The sequence below is a fragment of the Eubalaena glacialis genome, chromosome 10 (genome assembly GCF_028564815.1).
Source record: "Eubalaena glacialis isolate mEubGla1 chromosome 10, mEubGla1.1.hap2.+ XY, whole genome shotgun sequence".
NCBI lineage: Eukaryota > Metazoa > Chordata > Mammalia > Artiodactyla > Balaenidae > Eubalaena > Eubalaena glacialis.
In genome coordinates this window covers 71,281,336-71,306,047 of record NC_083725.1, presented here as the reverse complement: position 1 = coordinate 71,306,047, position 24,712 = coordinate 71,281,336, and the positions used below count along the sequence as shown (strand labels likewise).

General features: G+C 41.2%; 1 protein-coding gene across 3 annotated transcripts in view; it reads right to left on the bottom strand.

Annotated features, from left to right (window-relative positions):
- The window catches only part of STIM1 (stromal interaction molecule 1), a 202,651-nt gene that overhangs the window by 49,285 nt on the left and 128,654 nt on the right, over positions 1-24,712 (bottom strand). For 2 of the 3 annotated variants that reach the window (XM_061201347.1, XM_061201350.1), the window contains exon 3: positions 5,132-5,246. In XM_061201347.1, the coding sequence (XP_061057330.1) occupies positions 5,132-5,246 (115 nt within the window). The remainder of the gene's footprint in view (positions 1-5,131; positions 5,247-24,712) is intronic. The other variant, XM_061201349.1, reaches the window with a different exon arrangement.

The following is a 24,712-nucleotide window of genomic DNA, read 5'->3' as shown; positions in this document are numbered from 1 at the left end:
AAACGAACAGACAGGAGATCTGTCAGCTTATTTTCTTATTTCCAAAAGCCTAGCAGAAAACAAACATCTTCTCGGGAGTTCCCTGGTGATGCAGTGGTTAAGAACCCGCCTACCAATGCAGGGGACACGGGTTCGATCCCTGGTCTGGGAAGGTCCCACATGCCGCGGAGCAACTAAGCCTGTGTGCCACAAGTACTAAGCCCATGTGCCTAGAGCCCATGCTCCGCAACAAGAGAAGCCACTGCAGTGAGAAGCCTGCACACTGCAACGAAGAGTAGCCCCTGCTCACCGCAACTAGAGAAAGCCCGTGTGCAGCAACAAAGACCCAATGCAGCCAGAAATAAATAAAGAAATAAATTTATTTTAAAAAAAGACAAAAACATCTCAACACAAAGTTCAGAGTGACACTAGAATACCAGGTTATTTTGTTTTAGCTGGAATCATACTCTTTAGTTAGAATCAAAATTGATGGTTAAGGTGCCTTTGATCCATAAAAATGGGTAAAGAAATTATTAAGAAATATGCTTTGTTTGGCAGACAACATCTTTTTAAATCTCATGTCCACAAAAAGGGAGAAGAAATAGTAATACTGCACTTTGTTTAGAAGAATGGAAGCCATGCTTTAGAAGGGAATCCTCTTAGGTCAATGCCTCCCACCACCCCTCACTACAAAGGGCATAGTTACTGTTTCCATTGGCTCAAACATACAAACAACAATTCTACTGCTCAAAGATTCTACAAAATTCACCTGGCATCTCTTCTGTTAAAGAACTGCTACTCTCCCTACCTCAAGGATCTTAGAGAGATTGGAATTTGCAGCACCCTCCAACTCTTCCCACACACACATACTCTCTTCTCTCACTGTTACTACCCTACATAAGTCTGTGATCCAAACTATGCCAATCTGATTCTCCCTCCACTGTATCTGACTCTTGAGCAAAGACACTTACTTAGAGATGAAGAATGAATGTAGCCGAGACATATGAGAGTTACTAATTAGAAGAGGCCAATCCCCTAGTCCCTGCTGCTGGGATCCCTGGAGTTGCCCTTGTTCTCAACTCTTCCTCAGCTCTACTAGTTCAGCTCTTCCTTACTTAATGACTTAATTTTGTATAATAAAGAATTTGGCTGGTTTTTGTCTTTAGGTCAATTTCCCTGATTATAGGAGTATCTTTGTTATTCATGGTGGGCCCTTGGGTCACACTTGAGTTCATGCTAATGAGATGACTCTGGATGGGGGCTGGTCACCAGAAAGATCAACCATGTGACTAGAAGACTGGGGCTCTGAGCCAGGTGATATCAGCCCGGCCTTTGGGGAGGAATAGAAGGCTGGCCATTGAGTTCAATCATGTGGTCAATCAATCATGCCTAAGTTATAGGAAACCCCAATAAAAACTCTGGATAATGAGGCTCAGTTGAACTTCATGGTTGCATTGATGACTGATGTGCCAGGAGGGCAACATGTCCTGATTCCATGGGGAAAGGACACAGAAGCTCCACATTCAGGACCCTACAAGACTTTGCCATATGGGTGTCTTCTTTTTGCTGGTCCTAATTTTTATCCTTTATAATGAAATTGTAATCATAAGCATAGCACTTCCCTGAATCCTGAGAGTTATTTAGTAAATTATTAAACCTGAGGGGATTGTGGGAACCCCTGATTTTGCAGCCAGTTGGTCAGAGCACAGGTGGTCTGGGAACACCCAGAGCTTATGGCTAGTTTGGTGTCTGAAGTGACAGTATTCTTGTTAGGTATTGTGCCCTTTTCTTATGAAGTCTGCACTAACCCTGGATAGTTAGTGACAAAATTGCATTACATTATTTCACTTAATCACTTTCTTTCTGCTTCATCTTCCTCATCTGTAAATGGAGACAATCGTAGTATTTACACTTCATAAGCTTTTTGTAAGAAATAAGAGTTAATATTGGTAAAGCACTCAGAACATTGCCTAGCACATATTAAATACGATATAAACATTAGAGTAGTTTTGTAGTTGTTGTTGTTGTTTTTATTATTAAAGTCCAGAGCTGGCTAATGTAGAGAGTATCAGGCTTTTCTGCTTAAATCTAAATAACACAGAGAAAAGACTGGCCCCAACATTAGTCAGAAAATGTTAACAACATTAATCACATAGATGGTACTGGCATTAGTCAGCTAATGTTCTGAATACAAATGACCACTGCTGATATCTACATCATCTAGAAAAACTCAGGCCAGCCAGTTTGAGCCAGTGACAGAATAGTACATGCTTTTTGTAGCTCTGGAAATCATAACTCCAGAGAGATTAGGGGCCTTACTTGGAATAATGAAACAAACTGTTGGGAGAAATAGTACACAAGAAGATTCTCACTTTTAGTTTGTCAAACCATCAGGCATGACACATGGTGAGCAAATCCTAAAATGGTACATATGTATCACTTCTAGCTTAGCTATGAGCTACATCACTGTGCATTGAAATGTTTTTCTCTGCTCATCAGTAATGGGTACCAACTCTGCAAAACTCACTCCATTGTCTTCCATCTTCCTGTCATTTAGAACACACTTGGAAGTGTTCCAATTAGTTGCTGAGTCCAGAAATAAAGTTCTTACCAGAAAATTGTCTTGAGCTGTTTTCTAATACTATGATTTAATCCCTCTGTTTCTGCCCTCTCTTGGTCACTTTCCCTTCCCAGCTACTTCTCTTTGGCTTTCAGAGAAGGCCAGGAATGCTCTCCCTGCCATCTTTCATTCTAAGTTCCTACTTTTGACACCCACTCTTAAAACCCAGGCGCCATGGCCTCAAGTTATTACAGAAAAAGAAGAAAACTAAAATTAAATGGTACTGTTAGAAGATTTTTCCTGGCAGTGCTGGTATCATTCCAAAGATCATTTCTGTGCTTGATCTCTCATCAGTAGACAGCCTGAGTTGCTCAGGAGCTATTAAACAAAAGCCCCCACAAGGATAACAATTTCCAGAAAGCTATCTATATAGCTAAATTATGCTTCTTCAAAATTGATAAAAACAGAGTTAACAAGCATCAGCCTGTCCATCCTACAACCAGGATTAGAATCCAGGTCTTCCTGGGACTTCCTTGGTGGTCCACTGATTAGGACTCCATGCTCCCAGTGCAGGGGGTACAGGTTCGATCCCTGGTCAGAGAACTAGATCCCGCATGCCGCAACTAAAAGATCCTGCATGCCTCAACTAAAGAGCCCACATGCCACAATGAAGATTCCACAAGCAGCAACAAAGATCCCGCATACCACAACTAAGACCCAGAGCAGCCAAATAAATAAATAAAATATTAAAAAAAAAAAAATCCAGGTCTTCCTGTTTAAATCTAATGTTCTCCATCTATATTACAGATGATCTCTTCCAGAATTGAAATTCCATAATCCTAGGTAAGAATTTTCTTTTTAAATTTATTTAATTTATTTATTTTTGGCTGCATTGGGTCTTCGTTCCTGCACGCGGGCTTTCTCTAGTTGCGGCAAGCAGGGGCTACTCTTCCTTGCGGGGTTCGGGCTTCTCATTGTGGTGGCTTCTCTTGTTGTGGAGCACGGGCTCTAGGCACACGGGCTTCAGTAGTTGTGGCACGCAGGCTCAGTAGTTGTGGCGCACAGGCTTAATTGCTCCGCAGCATGTGGGATCTTCCCGGACCAGGGCTCGAACCTGTGTCCCCTGCACTGGCAGGCAGATTCTTAACCACTATGCCACCAAGGAAGCCCCCTAGGTAAGAATTTAAACAAAAATAGAAACTGCCTCATTCCTACCAAAACTGGTCTTCTCTACAACCAGACCAGTGCTTTCAACCAAGGTGGTATGGAAAAGCATTGGCCTAGAGAGCAGAAGGTCCAGGTCTAAGTCCTGGCTCCACTATTTACTAAATACAATGAACAAGTAACTTTATAAATTTAGGCCTGAGGGAGGAGATATGGGGATATATGTATATGTATAGCTGATTCACTTTGTTATAAAGCAGAAACTAACACACCATTGTAAAGCAATTATACTCCAATAAAGATGTTAAAAAAAATTTTTTTTAATAAAATAAATAAATAAACAAATAAATTTAGGCCTAAGGTTCCTCATCCGAAAAACCAGGAATGCTGGTGGTCACTTATTTTTAACTCTTCTTAGCATCAAGACATACCCTAAGAGACCCAGGGGAGAGATTGCTTCCATTCTTATTAGTATTAAAGGAAGCTCTAGCCATAGACACAAATGGAAAGGAGGCTAAGGCACTGTTTTTTCCTTTCCTGTCAAGCCTCATACAATTAGACATGCTCTTTCACTCAGAATTCTGAAGCAAATGCTCTAGGAGGAAAAAAAAAAAACAGGTATTCATGGTTTAGCAGTCTCACGCATGAAAAAGATCTAAAGAGCTAAAGTTTTAATTTAATAAGTTCAACATGAGTCAGCAGAGTGATTTGACTGCTGAAGGTACCAGTATCTAATCAGACTGCATTAACAGACACACAGGGTCCAGAACTGAGAAGCGGATGGTCCTGCTCGGCTCTGTGCTGATCAAACCACACCCGGGGGTCTGCGTCCAACTGTAGGAGCCATGATCTAAGAAAGACATTAACAAAAGTGTCCACACGCAGGAGACCAAGATGAAGAGGAGGCTGGAAAAAAATGTTTTCTTCAAAGAACTAGGGCTATTTAACCTGGAAGAGAAGACTCGGGAGAAAGTTCAACTGTACTTCGACCCAACCTTTGAATCATCTAGGACTCGGCAGAGCCAGGACCAAGTGGGGAGCTTCAGAAGAAAGGGGCTGCCTCAAAAGGCCAGCAAGCTCCCTGTCTCTGGAGATGAAGCAGCCAAAGCTGTGAGATTCCTTTGGGGGATGGGAACAGCTGGTAACGAGAGGTGTAGGGATAGGATAGAATTCGATAAGAATTCTAATGAGAACAACTCCAACTCTGTTTGGAGCATCTTCCCCCATTCTCAGCACAGTGACTCTCTTCAGTCTTATTCAGTCTCTATACAGTCTCTATTCAGTGACTGTATGTAGAACCATTTCAGTAATTTGCTCTTTACTAAGCATTTTATATTCATGTCCTTTAAAGGCCAAATTGCTACCCATCTTCTTCTCTCTTCTCTAAACCTTCCGGCAACTAGGATTGACAACCAGGCTGCCTATTACCTTCTGAAGACTTCCATGCCTTCCACAAGTCCTCTACGCTGATGAGCTTATCCTCACCATGGAAGGTGCTGTGTTTCACCGTTGGGTCGTGGTAATTGAGGTCTTCCCTCAGGAACTGCAAGGGAAAGCACACAAGTCACAAGAGATACCTGGGAGCCAGCCCACTAAGATCTCCTCACAGGTCACCTAGCTACCCACAGCACATCCCACCTGCCGGATGTACAAGTGTATCACATCATCCATGTATCCTTCCATGTGACTATGTCCTACTTACTAACTAGACTGCCTTTTCTTCTTTGTTATATATTTCACTTGAGAAAAAAATAAACGTGAGTAAGAAATTCCTTCCTCATATTTTTTTAATTATGGAAAAGGAAGAATTAACAACTTTTGAGCATTCATTTACACACTAAGCAACATTCCAAGAGCTTCTATTTTCTCATCTAATCTTCACAACGAATGAATTATCACACTTATTTTACAAATGAGAACAGTAACAGTCTTTATTTATTTATTTATTTAGGCTGCGTTGGGTCTTCGCTGCTGCTCGCAGGCTTTTCTTTAGTTGCGGCGAGCGGGGGCTACTCTTCGTTGAGGTGCGCGGGTTTCTCATTGCGGTGGCTTCTCTTGTTGCGGAGCACGGGCTCTAGGCGTGCGGGCTTCAGTAGTTGCAGCACGCAAGCTCAGTAGTTGTGGCTCGTGGGCTCTAGAGCAAGGCTCAGTAGTTGTGGCACATGGGCTTAGTTGCTCTGCAGCATGTGGGATCTTCCTGGACCAGGGCTCGAACCCATGTCCCCTGCACTGGCAGGCAGATTCTTAACCACTGCGCCACCAGGGAAGTCCAAGAACAGTAATAGTCTTAAAGAACACAGTTTGCCCCAAATTCTCAAAACATTAAAGAGATTAAATTACTTGCTGTGACAATTTTAAAATATGTCCACAATTCTTTGACAATCCTTCCATAAAAGTTGAATTCCTCTGCCCTTGAATATAGGCTGACATTAATGACTCATCTTCTAACAAACAGAATGTGGCAGTAATGATGTCAAATGACTTCCCAGGCTAGGTTAGAAAAGGCAATATAGATTCCACCTGGCTCACTCCCTTTGGGGACACATGCCTTGGGAGCTCTGAGCCACCATGTAAGAAGCCTGGCTACCCTGAGGCTATCATTCTGGAGAGATCATGTGTAAAGACTATTTAGAGCTAGCAATGTCTGAGCAGCCCAAGCTGTCTGAGTCTTCCAGCCCAGGAGTCAGACATGTGAGTGACTGAGACTTCAGGTGATTCTAGCCCCTAGATTTTGAGTTACTTCACCTGATGCCAAGTGGACACACAGGAGCTGTCCCTGATAAGCCAAGCCAAGATTGCAGAAACATGATAAAATAAATGTTTTTGTTGTTTGGAACCTCTACGTTTGGGGGAAGTTTGTTATGCAGCATTAGATAACTGAAACATCTGCCCAAGGTTACAGCTGATAAGTGATAGAGTTAGTATTCCAACCCAAGGTATCTGACTTTATAGTCTAAACTTTTCCCCTGTACTGCGTATGCTGTCCTTTAGTTATGTGGATTTTTTTTCACACTATACTTTTACAAGAAAAAAGAAAAGCAAAAGAAATCAAAGCTTTTAGAAATTTAACTGGTAATTAATTTCACAGATACTCATTCAGCCCAATCCTTAACCACATTAGTATGTATAAGATTAAACAGTGATCACTGCTTTCCACTGAGCCTCAAACATCAAAGAAATATGCAACTCTGATCACTACTCTCACAAGAACACATTTTAGTAGAATTTTCAGGAAATGTCTCTTATCCACCTTTCATTATCCCCAGGGTCCAAGAAAGGAAAGGGTCTGACCCAGAGTAATGTCAGTAAATGTTGTTGACTAAATGAATAGATGATTGACAGAATGGTCCCAGATTCCTTAAACCCACAATAGTGGGATGATTTTCTCCCCTGGGTTTTTCAGACATAAGACGTCTGGGCTTAAAGACTCAGAAGAGAAGTTTGAAGAGAGACCACACTGGAGTACTCTCAACCTAGCCAGGGTATAGGCTGCTGAGCACAAGGAGCTTGACAATGTCCACAACTATAACGTAGCACTGTCCAATACAACTTTCTGCAATAATGGAAAAGTTCAATATCTGTTCTGTCCAAACAACTGTCACTAGGCACAGGCAGCTATTGAGCACTCATAATGTGGCTAGTATGACTAAAGAACTGAAATTTTTTAAAAATTAATTTACATATAAGTTTAAATGGCCACGTATGGCTAATAGCTACATACTGGAGTGCAGCTCTAGTGCAGTCTACTACCTGGGGTATAGGTACGGCCTAGCTACATTTTCATGGAGGCTAGAATCCTGAAGGGAAGTCAAGACCTCCGGCGAGATGAGGAGTGAAGAGCAGTGCCTAAGTTTAACAGTTCTCTGTGTCCTCCGCCCACAACTAAACTCAGGTTCCTTCTGACATGTGTGGGTTAGGTTCTCCAGCTCCCCAATGTCTCATTTGAAATTGGCGAGAGAATCTACTTTTTAATAAGAATTAGGTAAGTGACATGGGGAAGGGCCCAGAGCAAGGAGATTTTGTCAATTCTTAGAAAGGTAAACTGACTGAAGTATTTAACATGTTTGGATTTTTTAATAGTCAGCCCTTTAGACCACCTAACATCCAATGTATTGTATGCTATAAATTGTGACTCTTAACATTTTTTTCCCAAATTGCTACCAGTATCCCAACTCCATTTATTAAATTATCTGTCTTTCCACGGAAGCAACCTAAATGTCCATTGACAGATGAATGGATAAAGAAGATGTGGTATATATACACAATGGAATATTACTCAGCCATAAAAAAAAGAATGAAATAATGCCATTTGCAGCAATGGATGGACCTAGAGATTACCATACTAAGTGAAATAAGTCAGACAGAGAAAGACAAATATCATATGATATCACCTATATGTAGAATCTAAAAAACTGATACAAACAAACTTATTTACAAAACAGAAACAGACTCACAGACATAGAAAACAAACTTACAGTTACCAAAGGAGAAATGGGGGTGGGGGGGATAAATTAGGAGTTTGGGATTAGAAGATTAAAAACTACTATATATAAAATAGATAAAGAACAAGGTCCAACTGTATAGCACAGGGAACGATATTCAAAACCTTGTAAAAACCTATAATGGAAAAGACTATGAAAAAGAATATATATATACACATATATACATATATATACACACACACATATATACACATACATACATCAATATATAAAAAACTGAATCACTTTGCTGTACACCAGAAACTAGCACAACATTGTAAATCAACTATACTTCAATTAAAATAAATAAATAAATAAATAAATAAATAAATAAATAAATAAATGTCTTAGACCTTAAAAAAAATTATCTGTCTTTATTCCTTTTTTGGAAAAATGCTATTTAATAAGAAGTAATTATAAATTAATAACAACTACATATAGTTGGGTATATTTCTAGCCTCTCCATTCTTTTGCACTAAACCATATTTTTGTGCTAGCACTTGACTATTTTATTATACTTTTATTTTAATTTAATTTAATATAATTTTATGCTTTTAAATTTTTTCTAATGTCTTGACCCCCTCTTTCCATGGCTCTTTTATTTCAGAACATTTCTTGTCAATCTCAGTTACTTATTTTTCAAAATGAATTTTAAAACAATTTTGTTAATTTTATTGAGTCTGATTACTCTCACTGGGCACCTAAGTGATGAGATCACTGGACCTTAAACACCAGACCCTAGGACATATCAGGGAAGACACAGTTACAAGCAGTCTGAGACAGTCAGTCTGGAGGCAGAAATTCATTCATTCATTTATTCAACAAATATAAGATTTCTATGTTCCAGGCACTAGAAATGCAGTAAATAGTAAACAAAACAGACAAAAATCTTTGTCCTCATTGAGCTAACAACCAAATTGGGTGAGATAGACAATAATTTGTATAAAGCAGGGAAGGTCAAGAGGGAAGGCCAAGAGTAGTGGTATTAGTGATTTATCATCTTCATTAGCGGTGTCAAGGAAAGTCTCATTAAGAAAGTGACTTTTAAGCAAATATCTGAAGGAGATGTTGGAGAAAGGCAAGCAGGATAACTGGAAGAGTATCCCAAGAACAGAAAATGGCAAATGCAAAGGCCCTGAGCCAAGAACAAGTATGTTCAAGGAATAGCAAGGAGGCCAGTGTGGCCAAAGAGAAACAAGTGAGGTGGTAACTAGTAGGAGATGAACTCAGGGAAGCAACAGGGGTCCAGATCATAAAGGCCTTTGTAGGTCATCATAAGGGCTTTGACTTTTACTCTGAGATGGAAGCTGTTGGAGGAATTTGAAGAGATATGTGACACGATCGCATTTACATTTTTAAAAGCATTTCTCTGAATGCTGTGTTGAGAAGCAGACTATAGGAGGACAAGGGCAGATGCGGGGAAACCAGGTGGCAATTGCAATAATCAAGATGTGAGCTAATGGTGGCTTGAAACAAAGTAGTAACGTGGATATAATGAGAAGTTGTCAGCTTTTGCATAAACTTCACAGAGATCAAATTTCTAATCTTCATAATTTTTTAAGTTTTGATTCATCAGGCGTCCTTTAAGGTATACCCTACTTTAGTCCTCCTAGGCTCTAACCCAGACCCTCTTAATCTAAGACTAGAGAAACACTTGTCACATGCAGGCCTTAGGAGCAGAAATGCCGAAATCTCCAAGGAAAAGGATTTTCTACCATTATCAGCTAACTTCAGGAAACCATGTGATGAGATATACCAGCTACTTTTAGAGAGCCAACAAGAAATAGACTTCTTTTTATAGCCAAGTCTGGTCATTGAGGTGTACGGAGAGCAGAGACGTTCATGGGAAGAAACTGCAAGGAGTATCTGCACAGGGGCTCGCATCAGGCTCTGCTGGGGCCACTAAGCACGCAAAGAAAGAGTAAGGTCAGAAAACAAGGCCAGCAAGAAGGTGGTGCCAAACGAGGAGTGTGGGCTGACAGAAGCTATACCTGAAGGAAGGGCCAGATGCTGGGTGGACCCTCTTTAGAGAACAAGGAAGTGCGGCTGCAACAAGCAGGCTTTTTTTCTTTTCTTTTTTTTTTTTTTAACGTCTTTATTGGAGTATAATTGCTTTACAATGGTGTGTTAGTTTCTGCTGTATAACAAAGTGAATCAGCTATACATATACATATATCCCCATATCTCCTCCCTCTTACGTCCCACCCTCCCTATCCCACCCCTCTAGGTGGTCACAAAGTAACGAGCTGAGGCTTTAGGGGGAGGAAAGGTGGTGTACTGTAAATATAAAGAGTTCAGAACCTTTAGAAACAGACACTTCCTATGTGACTTTTGGGCAAGCTACTTAGCATCTCTGAGCCTGTTATTCCCCTCAAAATGAGGGCTAATTATCCCTCTCATTTGAGTGTGATAAGGATTAAATGAGTCATGTTTGCACAAGTCATAAACTGCCTTTGCACATGTCTTTTAATGGCCCACAGAGCATTTTATAAATTGAAACTATATTTAAAAATCAAATTTCAGGGGCTTCCCTGGTGGCGCAGTGGTTGAGAATCTGCCTGCCGATGCAGGGGACACGGGTTCGAGCCCTGGTCTGGGAGGATCCCGCATGCTGTGGAGCAACTAGGCCCGTGAGCCACAATTACTGAGCCTGCGCGTCTGGAGCCTGTGCTCCGCAACAGGAGAGGCCGCGATAGTGAGAGGCCCGCGCACCGCGAAGAAGAGTGGCCCCCACTTGCCACAACTAGAGAAAGCCCTCACACAGAAACGAAGACCCAACACAGCCATAAATAAATAAATAAATAAATAAATAAACCCAAAGTTTAAAAAAAAAAAAATCAAATTTCAGGGACTTCCCTGGTGGTCCAGTGGGTAAGACTCCACATTCCCAACGCAGGGGGCCTGGGTTCGATCCCTGGTCAAGGAACTAGATCCCACATGTTGCAACTAAAAAGATCCTGCATGCCGCAATGAAGATCCCACGTGCCACAACTAAGACCCAGCGCAGCCAAATAAATAAATAAATAAATATTTTTTTAAAAAATCAAATTTCACCCCAAAAGTCTAGCTCTCTTTAAAAAAACAATTTAAAGGTCTAGGAACACTGACATCCAGTGACAACTCTGGAATTTTATTTGGGAGAGGCTTAAGGGCTACAATTTGATTGGAAGGGAGGGTGGTGGCTAAGGGACTTGTCATGAGGTTGTGTTTGCAAAGCAAGCACATTGTTTTTATGTAGATCGTTCATTACAAATTAATTTTATAATGCAACATTTTATGAAGATGTTTTTGTTTACATTTTACTTAAAATTAAGAAAAAATTAATTGCCCGTATCAAACAGTATTATACATATGTCGCAATTTGGGGCAGCTTAGAGGTGGGGCAGTTAGTCCTGAGGAAGATAACGAGGGCTTCTTTTTTTTTTTTTCTTAATTTTTAAAAAAATTTTAATCTTATTTATTTATTTTTGGCTGCATTGGGTCTTCGTTGCTGTGCACGGGCTTTCTCTAGTTGCGGCAAGCGGGGGCTACTCTTCGTTGCGGTGCGCGGGCTTCTCACTGCAGTGGCTTCCCTTGTTGCAGAACACGGGCTCTAGGCACGTGGGCTTCGGCAGTTGCAGCACGCAGGCTCAGCAGTTGTGGCTCACGGGCTCTAGAGCGCAGGCTCAGTAGTTGTGGCGCACGGGCTTAGTTGCTCCGTGGCATGTGGGATCTTCCCGGACCAGGGCTCGAACCCGTGTCCGCTGCATTGGCAGGCGGATTCTTAACCACTGCGCCACCAGGGAAGCCCAACGAGGGCTTCTCGATCAAAGATGATTATTCTGTGCTCCCACGGTCCCTGTGTATATCCTAATCAGTCTTGTTATGCGTCTATCTCCCCTACCAAACCATATACCCTCTGATAGACGGTCCCAGTTACCCAGCCATAAACATAGCATACAAGAAAGTTGTACAGAACTAGAACTTTGACGTCCAATATACTTGAGGTAGGCATTATCACATATTGCTCTGAACACTGTCCCACATCCAGCTAATGGCTAATGTCTGATTTAAGACAAAGTTTAAAAGCAACAAAAAGCAAAACCGAAACAAAACCAAAGAGGCAACTTTTGGCTCCCACAACAAGGATTTACTATTTCGGACTCAGAACAAGCAGCTCTTCTCTCAGGAAGGTCTAAGGAGGCTCCCTGAAAGTCCTGCCTTACCAGGGGGAATACAGCATTGGCTAGAGCTGCAGCTCAACAGCTCTCTGAAGAGCCAAGGGACCAGTTCTTACTAGGTATATTTAGTTCTATGAGCTCAGAAAAGTGATCTCCCTGGCAGTGGCACAAAGCATGCAACCCCATCCCAAGTGAAGCAGTAGTGAAGGGGTGTGGGTGAGAGCAGACAGGAGGGGAGATATCTCTCTAGAATTCCCAACAAAATAGGCCCAGCCAGCTTCATCAGGGAACAGAATTCACTGAGGTAAAGCAGGAAGAGGAGCAGCACATCTTTGGGTGCGGGAATCAGGCGGGTCTCCTGGGTTCTTCCCTGGAAGCAATTACTCCTCCTTCCCCTTTCCACCCTTGTTCCCCACTGCTCACGCTCCATGTCTCCCAAACCACACCACAACACCACCACTCCCACTTCCCCACACGTACAATGTTTAGAACCCACAACACACATGCCCCAGATCTGAGAAGCTTCCCAACTCTTGTTCACCACGTGAACATCTAGCAAGGACCCAAATTTTAGCTACAACAGCTCTGAATGTCATTGGTACAGAATGCTGGGACATGGATATCTCAGGGGTGAAAAATCTGTCCTCAGTGGACCAGAAGCTATTGCTCAAGGTCAGGGAGAGGACAGTCATTTCTCACTCACCTTTGTACATCTAGTCTCACTCCTGCCAGTCCATCTACCACACTAGTCACCAGAATGACCTTTGTAAAGTATAAATCTAACGATACCAACGTACCTACTTAAAATCTCATGACTCCCCATTACCAATAGGATAAAGCCCTAGCCTCTTGGCCTTACATTCAAGGCCTTTTACAATCTGGCCCATAGACTAACTTTCCAGTCAGCTTCCTGGCCATTCTCCCTCCCTATCAGACATCTACACTCCAGGCCAGGGGTCAGGAAACTACGGCCATGGGCCAAATCCAGCTTGCTGCTTGTTTTTGTAAATAAAGTTTTATTGGAACTCAGCCACATTCATTCATTTATGCACTGTCTATAGCTGCTTTCATGCTTCAAAGGCAGACTTGAGTCGTTGTGACAGAGACTGTGTGGCCAGCAAAGCCTAAAATATTGACTATCTGGCCCTTTATAGAAAAAGTTTGCCCACATTTGCTCTAGATACATCAAGCCACTTCAGGCTCCTTGAACAAACTAGACCATGCTCTTTTTCCTTTACACAAGGTGCTCCATTTAAAATGTTTCTCCTTCTCTTTATCTGCTGAAGAAAAAGACACTGCCTCTGTGAAGTTTTCCAGACCTCTCCCAAGCAAATTAACTGCCCTATCCTATTTGTTCTCTTAGTCCTCAGGGTATATATCTATGACAGTATTTATCCCATTATACCATAATTACTATTTAATTACCCCCTTTTTACTCCCCCTAAGCAACTCAAATATAGAAACTGTGTTTTATTTGTCACTTATCTCCTTATCCAGCATCTTGCAAATTTTCTGGAACACCTAAATAAATAATTAATTTAGCTCTGTAAGCCAATCTCCAAGCATAGAGCCTGGCACAGAGCAAGGTATGTGGTTATTAAATAACTGAATGAGTATCTCTCACTTGAGCTTGCCCTAGAACACCCAGAAGAATGCTTAGCTTACAGTAGGTAGTCAATGCATATTATGTCTACTATACAGAAGAAAGAAAAAGGTCCCCACATTGCCAGCCAACCTAAAACAAAGATATCCAGCTAGGGGCCAGAGGGTTACACTGGCTTGGGTTCAGTGTAACATGATGGTTTAGAGCTTGATTCTAGAGCCAGGCTGCCTGGGTTTGAATCCTGGTTCTATCCCTCACTTTCATTGTATTAGTCACATCATTTGTTAAATGGACATAATAGTACAAACTTCATAATACTCTTATATTGAGGGTATTATAAATGGATTAATTCACAAAAAGAACTTAGAATAGTACCTGGCACAAAATAAGCTCTCCTATGTATGAACTGAGCTCTCCTAAATATTAATACATTTAATATACTATAAGAGGAATATAAAGATACTAAGAATGTGCAATCCTGGAGCCCACTATTACAATGATGCTGATCTCTCATATGTAAAGGAGATACACAGAGGAGGTAGAAGACAGATATTTCCTAAGTGCTTGCTACATGAAGACCATGTGCCAAGCGATCAGCAATAGACAAGGCACTGTAATCTACTGACCTCTAAGGCCCTTTCCATTCTACTCTATGATTCTTACTTTGAAAGCTTTAACTCCATTTAAAACAGAACTTTCACAAACTTGGCCAGACCCTCCCTGCCTTCTTTGCCACATCAACTGTCACTTCCTCCCAACCCCAATGATAATGAAATACTTGAAGTTCTCTGAAAGTACCAGGCTCTTGACCAGTCTCATGTCTTTGGACATACTGTTCCCTTGGCTAAAACACTCTCCTTCTCCCATCATCTCTTCGGACCCAAACGACATATCAGCAACTCTGTACATGGGTAAAACTAACTTAGGTCTTCCTCTTCCGTGACTCCATCACAGTATCCACTTATCCTACTGCAGTATCCTCATCTGTTTACATGGCTATTTCTACAACTAGAGGAATTTCTTCTAAGGCAGCCACTTCACCTTTCCTTTTACTCCTATATATCTAGTACCCAGCACACATGCAGGTACAGAGAATCTCTCTGAGGTCAATGATAAAGCTTAGTCCTTGTCATGGAATCATCTTTGATGTCCTCAGGCCATGACATTGGTCACATGACACAGATCAAATCCTAGAGGCAGCATGTGAAGTTGCAACTTGCTAGGTACCTGGCCAGAATGGCAAAGACTAAGAAATTTTGACATCTCCAGTCTTGCAAACTATCAGGACCAAAGTATCCAAGCTAGCCAAGGACTACTGCCGGGGGAATCTTATGAAAGGGGGATAGAAATGGATCACTAATTTAAAAATATTTCCCCAAACAGAAAGGATTATCTTCTTGGGGTCAATACTGCTACATTTACATAGGATGAATACACAGCACTGGACAGAATGTGTTATGGGTAAAAATGTTTTTAAAAACTGATGAGTTAGAGGGGACTTCTGGCTTGACAGTGTGAGAAGCTCCATAGACCCACTCTCCAATGAAAGTGGCAAAAGTTATTTTTTAAAAGCAATCATTCATTATGTGACATATAACAGAAAGTTAAAGATCCTTAATATAAAAGCACCTAGAAACCAAACAAAAGATGAACAAAAGATATAAAAATATTTTTATAAAGAAGAAATATAAACAAACATGTATAAACTTTCAACTTCATAAGCAGTCAAAAATTAAAATGAATACCATTTTCCAATCCCTTGAAAAGGCAGCTATGAAAGGATTGGTAATAACTAGTGCTGGAGATAATGAGCACTCTGTCATTGTTGGAGAAAGCATAAATCCATGTAGCTTTTCAGGTGAACAATTTGGCAGTGTATATCAATACTTAAAAGGTGTCTAGCCTCTGATTTAACAGCTCTGACTGTAGACATCCAACCTGAAGAAATCTTCACGCAAGTCCTAGGAGTCAGGTATAAGTATGTCTATCGAAGCATTTTTTGAAATAACAAAAAATTTGAAACAACATGATTGTACATAAATGAAGAAATTATTGAAGTAATACATACCAACTCCTACCAGGCAATACTCTGCAGCAGATAAAAAGAGCTCTATAGTGTGGACATGAAAATATTTCTAAGACATAGTGATATGAAAAACAAGTTGCACAATAATACTGAATCGCACACTCCTGTTTACGTTTATATGGTTATGGACCTGTTTACATATCTATATGGCATGTGTGTGTCTGCGCATGCCTAGAAAAAAGTCTGTAATAATGCATATCAAGATGTTGACGGTTTCCTCTGCCCAAGGCACTAGGATTGGGAGAGGAGGAATGAAAGGGGGCTTTACGTAATTTACTTCACTTACTTCTAAGTTATTTGGTTTTTTTTAATAAGCATGTTTTTATGGATGACAAGTAATTTTCATTATCACAGAAAACTTGGAAAATGCAAATATATAATCTCTGATACCATAAAAAAAAAAAGCAATCATTCAAAGTCTCTAGAAATTGTCCTAGGGCATACAGCAAATGAAGAAACATTTGCTCAAGAAGATCTACTAAAACTCAGTAAGAACAGTGAGAGTCTAGTGTTTTAATTAACACCTGCTCCCTCTCTCTCTCCCCACTTCCAAATCAGTAAGACAGAAACTCCATTCCAGACTGATGCAGCCAAGAACACAGGGCTCCCTCGTCCCCAAGCTCCCAGTTGGAAGGCTATGTCTCCTCCTTCTTCCAGTTACCTGTTGCTAAAGCTAAGTTCTAGGTGAATCCAGCAAAGAAGTGGGCCTCCCTACTTCCACCCAGCCCCCACTCATGGGGCAGGGACTTCACCTTGGATGCAGAGCCACTGAGCATACTGGGGACCTGACTTCCATTTCCCTAGCTTATAAGACAGCAATTATACTCTGGGAGAGGCAAGCCAAGAAGGCACGAGGCTACTGCCATCCCTCCACCAAGTGCTCAGCTCCTAAAATGGGGGTGTCACTCAAAGAGAAGAACATCATCGTCCCCACCTCCAACTCCAGAACCATAGCTCAGAGTTCTTGCCTGGTAGGAGAAGCAGGCTTTAGAGAGTTTTGAACCTCTCCCCAAAGGAAATTATTTTATTTGCAACAGAATGTGAAGAAGTTTAAGACTAAGGGCTCTCTGAAAAACAGTGAAAGTTCTGGTGAAAGGCAATTGGGAGGAGAGGGGTGGATTTATTGGAGATATAGGCTAAACTGTAGGCTAAAGAATTTGCTGACGAGAACTGGGAACAGAGACAGCTGGGAGGAGCCCTCCTCTTGTAAGAACAAATCTCAAACACTGATCTCAGGAACTATCCTTTCAAAGGAGCCCTAATATGAGTGGATCAGTCTGTGGAGAAAATTTATGCCCCAGGGCATTGTTGAAAACAACAGAGTCATCAGATGGCAACTAACAGAGCTTAACAGCTGAGTGGGGCCAGGAAAAGACAGAGTCAAAGAGAGCCCTGCCAAAACCACTGTCATCCAAAGGTGACTGTGGGCATATCCAAAGCTGCACCCTCTGAGAAGCAACATCAGAGGCTTCACACTGTCAGGAGGTGGTGGGAACAGACCACTGAAATAATCTTTCCAGTCACCAAACAAACAAACAAGTAAATAATAACAAGCCCCAGAGGGGTTGGACCAGGAGCCAGAATTGCTCCAGTATATGATCAAAAACATCCAGTTTCTAACAATACATATGTTGTTTCATATATATATATATATATATATGGTATGCGAATTAACAGGAAAGTATGATCCATACACCAGAAAAAAAGCAGGCAACAGAAACTGTCTGTGAGAGCAACCAAATTTCAAATTTAACAGAAAAAGGCTCCAAAGTAACCATTATAAATATGTTCAAAGACTAAAGGAAACCATGATTAAAGAAGTAAGGGAATGTGTGATGACAATGTCACATCAAATAAAGGATATCAATAGATAGAAATTACAAAAAAGAACCAAAGGTATGTTGTGGAGTTGAAAAGTACAGTAACTAAGAGAGGAGCTCAACAGCAGCTCTGAACCAGCAAAAGACAGAAATAGCAAACTTGAAGATAGGCTGAAGTAGATTACACAATCCAAAAAACAGAGAGAAAAAAAGAATGAGAAAAAATGAACAGTTTCAGAGAAATGTGGAACACCATTCTGCTCATATGCATAATGGAAGGATCAAAAGGCAAGGATGGTGAGTTCCTTGGTGGCCCAGTAGTCAGGATTCCGGGCTTTCACTGCCATGGCCCGGGTTCAATCCCTGGTCGGGGAACTGAGATCCCACAAGTCACGTGGCGTGGCCAAAAAAAATTAAAAATAAAAATAAATAAAAGGAGAAGATGAAGAGAAAGGAGCAGAAAAAATATATATAGAAAGAAATAATGTCTGGGAATTTCCCAAGTTTATTGAAAAGCATTAATCTACCCATCCAGAAAGTTCAACAAACTTCAAAGAGGATAGGATAAATGCAAAGAGATCCACAAACAGACACATCACAGAAAAAGCTAAAAGCCAAAGGCAAGGAGAAAATCTTAAAAGCAGCAAAAGAAAAATAATTCATTACACATAAAGGAAGCCAAATAAAAATAACAGCCTAATTCTCATCAAAAACAATGGATGCGGGACTTCCCTGGTGGTGCAGTGGTTAAGAATCCGCCTGCCGATGCAGGGGACATGGGTTCCAGCTCTGGTCCGAGAAGATCTCACATGCCGCGGAGCAACTAAGCCCATGCGCCACAACTACTGAGCCTGCGCTCTAGAGCCTGCAAGCCACAACTACTGAAGCCCGCACACCTAGAGCCCAGACACCGCAATGAGAAGCCACCTCAATGAGAGGCCCAAGCACCACAATGAAGAGAAGCCCCCACTCGCCGCAACTAGAGAAAGCACTCGCGCAGCAACGATGACCCAGTGCAGCCAAAAATTAATTTAAAAATTAAGAAAAGTGAAGGCAAAATAAACACTGAAAAAATTCATTGCTAGCTGACACACCTGATACTGATAAAAAGTACTAAAGGACATTCTTAAGGTTAGTAAGGGACCCCAGATAGTAATTTGAATCCATGTAAAAAAATAAATCTGTTCCTTTTTAAATAAATTCATTCATTCACTTAACAATATTTATAGAGTACCAACACTGAGCACTATTCTAGGTACCAGGGATTTAGCAGTGAACAAAACAGATCCCTTGCCCTTATGGATTAAATGAAAGAATCCAGAAGGTGATTAAATCCTTAAAAATAAAAAACAAGCCAAAAAAACAAACAAAAAGAAGAAGTGATGTGTAATGAGGATGTAGGTGCCAGAAATGCAGTAGGCTTGCAGATTTCATTATTACATAGGGTAGTCTGGGAAAGGTCTCATTGATAAGGAAAAGTATGAGAAAAGACAAAATATTTGGAAACATGAGGGAGTTATCAAAGTGGATCTGGGGGAAGAATATTCCAGACAGAGGTAAGAGCTAGAACAAAGCCCTAAGACAGGAAAAACAAGGAGTGTTTGAGAAACAGCATGGAGTGTGGCTGAAGTGAAAGACCAAAGGAGATAGATGAAGAGGAGGAGATCCTAATGATAAGTGGAAGCCAGGTCACATAGGACCTTACTGACTCTTTTTTTTTTTTTTTTGGCTGTGTTGGGTCTTCATTGCTGTGCGCAGGCTTTCTCTAGTTGCGGCGAGCGGGCGCTACTGTTCGTTGAGGTGCACAGGCTTCTCACTGCGGTGGCTTCTCTTGCTGTGGAGCACAGGCTCTAGGCGTATGGGCTTCAGTAGTTGCAGCATGCGGGCTCAGTAGTTGTGGCTCACGGGCTCTACAGCATAGGCTCAGTAGTTGTGGCGCACGGGCTTAGTTGCTCCGCGGCATGTGGGATCTTCCCGGACCAGGGATCGAACCTGTGTCCCCTGCATTGGCAGGCGGATTCTCAACCACTGCGCCACTAGGGAAGCCCTGGACTTTGCTGACTCTTGTGTTAACTTTGGCTTTCACACTAAACGAGAAATGGAGCTAAAACAGGGTTTTGAGCAGAGGAGTGAAATGATCTGGTTTACATTTTTTAAAGCTCTCTGGTTGCTACACTGAGAATAGACTGTAGACATGGTGATCTGTTACAAGGCTGTTGAGTCTCAGTACCTGCAGTGGAGTAGGGGTGAGAAATGATTAAATTTTGGACATATTTTGAAGGCAGAACCCACTGGATTTACCAATGGATATGGGGCATGAGAGGAATTATGGATGATTCAGAGTATTTTTTGGTCCAGGCAATGGAAATAATGGAGTTGCCTTCAACTGAGATGACAAAGGCTGTGGGAAGAGAAGGTTTTGGATGAGGTGACATTTAGAACCCAGTTTGGGTCATGGTAAGTTTCAGATCCCTTTCAAATTCTTAGAAGGGGACTTTGGGAGTTTGGGATGGACATGTATACACTGCTGTACTTAAAATAGATACCCAACAAGGACCTACTGTATAGCACAAGGAATGCTGCTCAATATTATATAATAACCTAAATGGGAAAAGAATTTGAAAAAGAATAGATACATGTATATGTATAACTGAATCACTTTGCTGTACACCTGAAACTAACACAACATTGTTAATCAACTACGCTCCAATATAAAATAATTTTTTTTTAATTTCTCAAAACAAGATATACAAATGATGAATAGGCACATGAAAAGATGTTTGGCAAAATTAATCAACAGGGAAATGCAAATCAAAACCATAATGAGATATTATTTCACATCCACTAGGATAGCTATAATTTAAAAAATTAGATAATAACAAGTGTTAGGATATGAAGAAATTAGAACCCATGCTCTGCTGACATGAATGTAAAATGGTTCAGCCACTTTGGAAAACAGTATGGCAGTTCCTCAAAGGGTAAACATAGTCACCATATGACCCAGCAATTCCACTCCTAAGTATATACCCAAGAGAAATGAAAACATCTGTCCACTGGGAATCCCCTGACGGTCCAGTGGTTAGGACTCCGAGCTTTCACTGCCATGGCTCGGGTTCAATCCCTGGTTGGAAAACTAAGATCCCACAAGCCGTGCAGTGTGGTCAAAATAATAACAATAAAAATTTTTTTTAATTATTTAAATAAAAAATAAAATAAAAAATCTATCCACAAAAACCTGTACCATAGCAGCATTATTCATAACAGCCAAAAGGTAGAAACAACCCAAATATCCATCAACTGATGGGTGAATAAGCAAAATGTAGAGTGTCCATACAATAGAATATTATTCAGCCATAAAAAGGAATGAAGTTCTGATACATGCTACAACATGGATGAACCTGGAAAACATTATATTAAGTGAAATAAGCCAGTCACAAAGGACCACATATTATATGATTCCAATATGAAATGTCTAGAATAAGCAAATCTTTAGAGACAGAAAGTAGATTAGGGCTAGGGGGAATAGGAGGACAGGGGAACAATAGCTAATGTGTATTGGTTTTCTCTCTGAGGTGACAAAAATGTTCTAAAACGGACTCCAGTGATGGTTGCACATATCTGTGAATATAGTAATAACCATTAAATTGTACATTTTAAATGGGTACATTATATGGTATGTGAATTATATCCCAATAAAGCTATTACACAGCAGTGTAGAGTAGAGGTTAAGAACCCAGATGTTGGAACCAATAAAGCTATTTTTTAAAAACTGGTGGGTTCGACCAGGGCCAGGCAAACTTTTTCTGTAAAGGGCCAGACAGTAAATATTTTAGGCTTGGTAAGCCATACAGTCTGTTACAACTACTCGACTCAACTCTGCTCTTCTGTGAAAGCAGCCATGGACAAGATGTAGATGAATAAGAGTGGCTCTGTGCCAATGAATCTTTACTTATGGACACTGAAATTTGAATTTCATACAGATTTTGCATGTCACGAAATTCTTTGGATTCTTCTCCCAGCTATTTAAAAATGTAAAAGCTATTCTTGGGAGATTGGGATTGACATATATACACTAATATGTATAAAATAGATAACTAATAAGAACCTGCTGTATAAAAAATAAATAAAATTAAATTTAAAAATAAAAAAAATAAAAAATAAAATAAAAGCTATTCTTAGTTTGTGGACTCTATAAAAAACAGGAAGGGGGTCATATTTTGCTGACCCCGGACTAAATGCACCTAATCCTCCCTCCATTATGGCTTCAAGTACTAAGGAAATCTCTCTCCCTTACAATCCCCATGAACAAGAGTCAGTTTTGATTCCCCTTTCAGTTTTTCTCCCACACTCACTACCATTCCTATGCATGGCTTTCCAACACCCTGGGAAATACAAACCCAGCCAAGCACTCAACAGCAGGAAAACCTCCTGGACTCCATTTCCAAAATAGAACATCAACTTTATACCAACTTGGTAAGAGTTGAGGGCTCACCATGTGTTCCTTATAAATGCCACTCACCTTTGGGCACTGAGTGGATAGAGGAAAAGGCTTGGGAACAGAGAATATAAGAGAGTAAGGCAAACTCATGCCTCCTCTTTAAGAACATTCTGGCTCCTAATCAACTCTAAGAGGGAGAATTTCGGCTTATGTGTCAATGAGCAATATAAAAAAAAAAAATCCTTAAGAACAAAATCTCATTTTAGAGCATGATGGTACCACAAGAGAAGGCAGAAGGGATGAGTGAAGACATGAAGCCTCTATTAAGAGGCATTTGTTCATTCATTTGCCCAACCAGCATCTTCTGAGTAGTGACTATGTGGCATGTCCTATGCTGGGATCTGAGGACACAGAGATTAATCGGACATATTGAAAACACCTGGGTGAGTCAGATACATGGAGGAAAGTCAGTCCTTGAAGGCAAGAACCACTGTCCTATGTGGAGGAAAGGGCTATGGCTCAGTCCCAAAGACAGAGCCCAGAAACACTTTCTCCAATCCTCTCAACCCCACACTGCCTGAGACCTCGCAGAGTTTTCCACTCTGAACTAATCAGGGAACTTGCTCACCACCCAGAGATATCAGAAGACTTGTGAAGGGACATACAGGAAAAAATCTCACCGATACAGACTCAAATCCCATCTCTGCCACTTACTCACCACATCACTTTAAGCCTGTAAAATGCAGACTACCTCACAGTTACAATGTGGAGACAATGAGATCATGTAAGGCACAGTCCCTCACGGTACGTGTATGTAGAAGGTGCTTCAGGAATGTTTGACTATTCTGAACCTGGATCGCTTGGCAAGAGGGGTCACACTGTGGAAAATGATGTATCCTGAGTGAACCAGCTCTGAGTCCCAGCAGCTTCTAAGCCCCTCCTCCTCAAGATGCAGGGCTGCTAGGTGAAAGAGGGCCTGGTTCTTACCCAATCATGCCATGCTGCTGAGGTGCACGCCTACCTGACCTACACCCGTGAGGGCCTGATGCTGCTGGGCACTGAGGGCAGAAGAGGACAAGCTGGGTAACAGCTGCTACTATTGAAATGTTCATACAGCATTATGGTTTACAAAGGCTTCTTTACATCCATTATCTTATTTGAGCCTTACACCAGCCGTCAAAGGGATGTATTACCGGTATCGCTATCTCGTAGATGAAGAAACTATTCTCTAGACATCTCCCTACTTGATGTCTCCCAAACTTGCCCTTTTCTTTTTTTTGCCTCCTGCCTTTACTCATAAAGTTCATCTTTCCTGGAATGCTCCTCCTTCTTTCTTCATTGGTAAACCCTGCTCCCCTTTGAAAACCAAGTTCCAGTTTTACCTGCTTGGCAAGGCCTGCTCCTGACATACCTTGAGTCAGAATTAGAGCCATCTCTGTTTAAAATCCTTCTAGCTCATCATCTTTCGGATAAAATCCAAGTTTCTCAGTATGGCAAGGATCTGGCTTATGCCTGCCTTTCCAACCTCATTTCCAACCTCTCCCTCCCTGCCCCACCATTACCTTCTATGCTCAAAGTAAAACAACCACTGACTCACAGATCCCAAAGGGACATCATACTCATTCCTCCACTTGCTGTACCTTTCTCATCCCAAGGTTAACTCCTATTCATCTCAGGCACCACCTCTTCTGTGTCGTCTTTCCTGGCATCCTAGGATGGGTTAAATTCCCTCTTCTGTACTTACAGAGCATGCAGTGCTCATCTCTCGTCACAATACCTATTAGGATTGAACACATGTGTCTTTCTGCCTCACTAATATGTGAGCTCTTTGCAGGTAGAAAATTTGTCTTCCTTATTAGTCTTTGCATACCCAACATCCAGCACAAACAGACACTAAATATGTTTAGAGAAGGAAGACAGAAATAAGGGGATGGGGAACACGAGGACAAATAAGGGGTGGTGGTGGTCATGGATCCTCAAGTGAATCAGACATTGCATTGGAAACCAATTGCTTCTAATGCCATTAAGTACACTGAATGTGATGCACACGCAGATACAGACATGCACTGAGAGACTGGCATAAATATAGATACATACAGACAAACAAACACAAACACCAGTTAGGTCTGAAGACAAGCAGGACCTTGGGAGCCAGTGGCTGATTCTTCCTTAGACAGGAAGATCCAGAAGCTTACTTAATACCTGAAGCAGATCTTTTCTCTCTCTGCTGGCTTGACCATTTCTGGCCATAGATGACCCTTGCATTCTGCCTACCACTTTGTAGGGCCCACATCCTGCCTAGACTAACAGCAGCTTTGGACTCCTGATTATACTTCCTGGCTCTGTTTCTGCCCCCAGGTCCTGCACACTGTACTGCACTGCAACCTTTCGCTCCTAATCTTCTCCTTGATCTTTGACCTG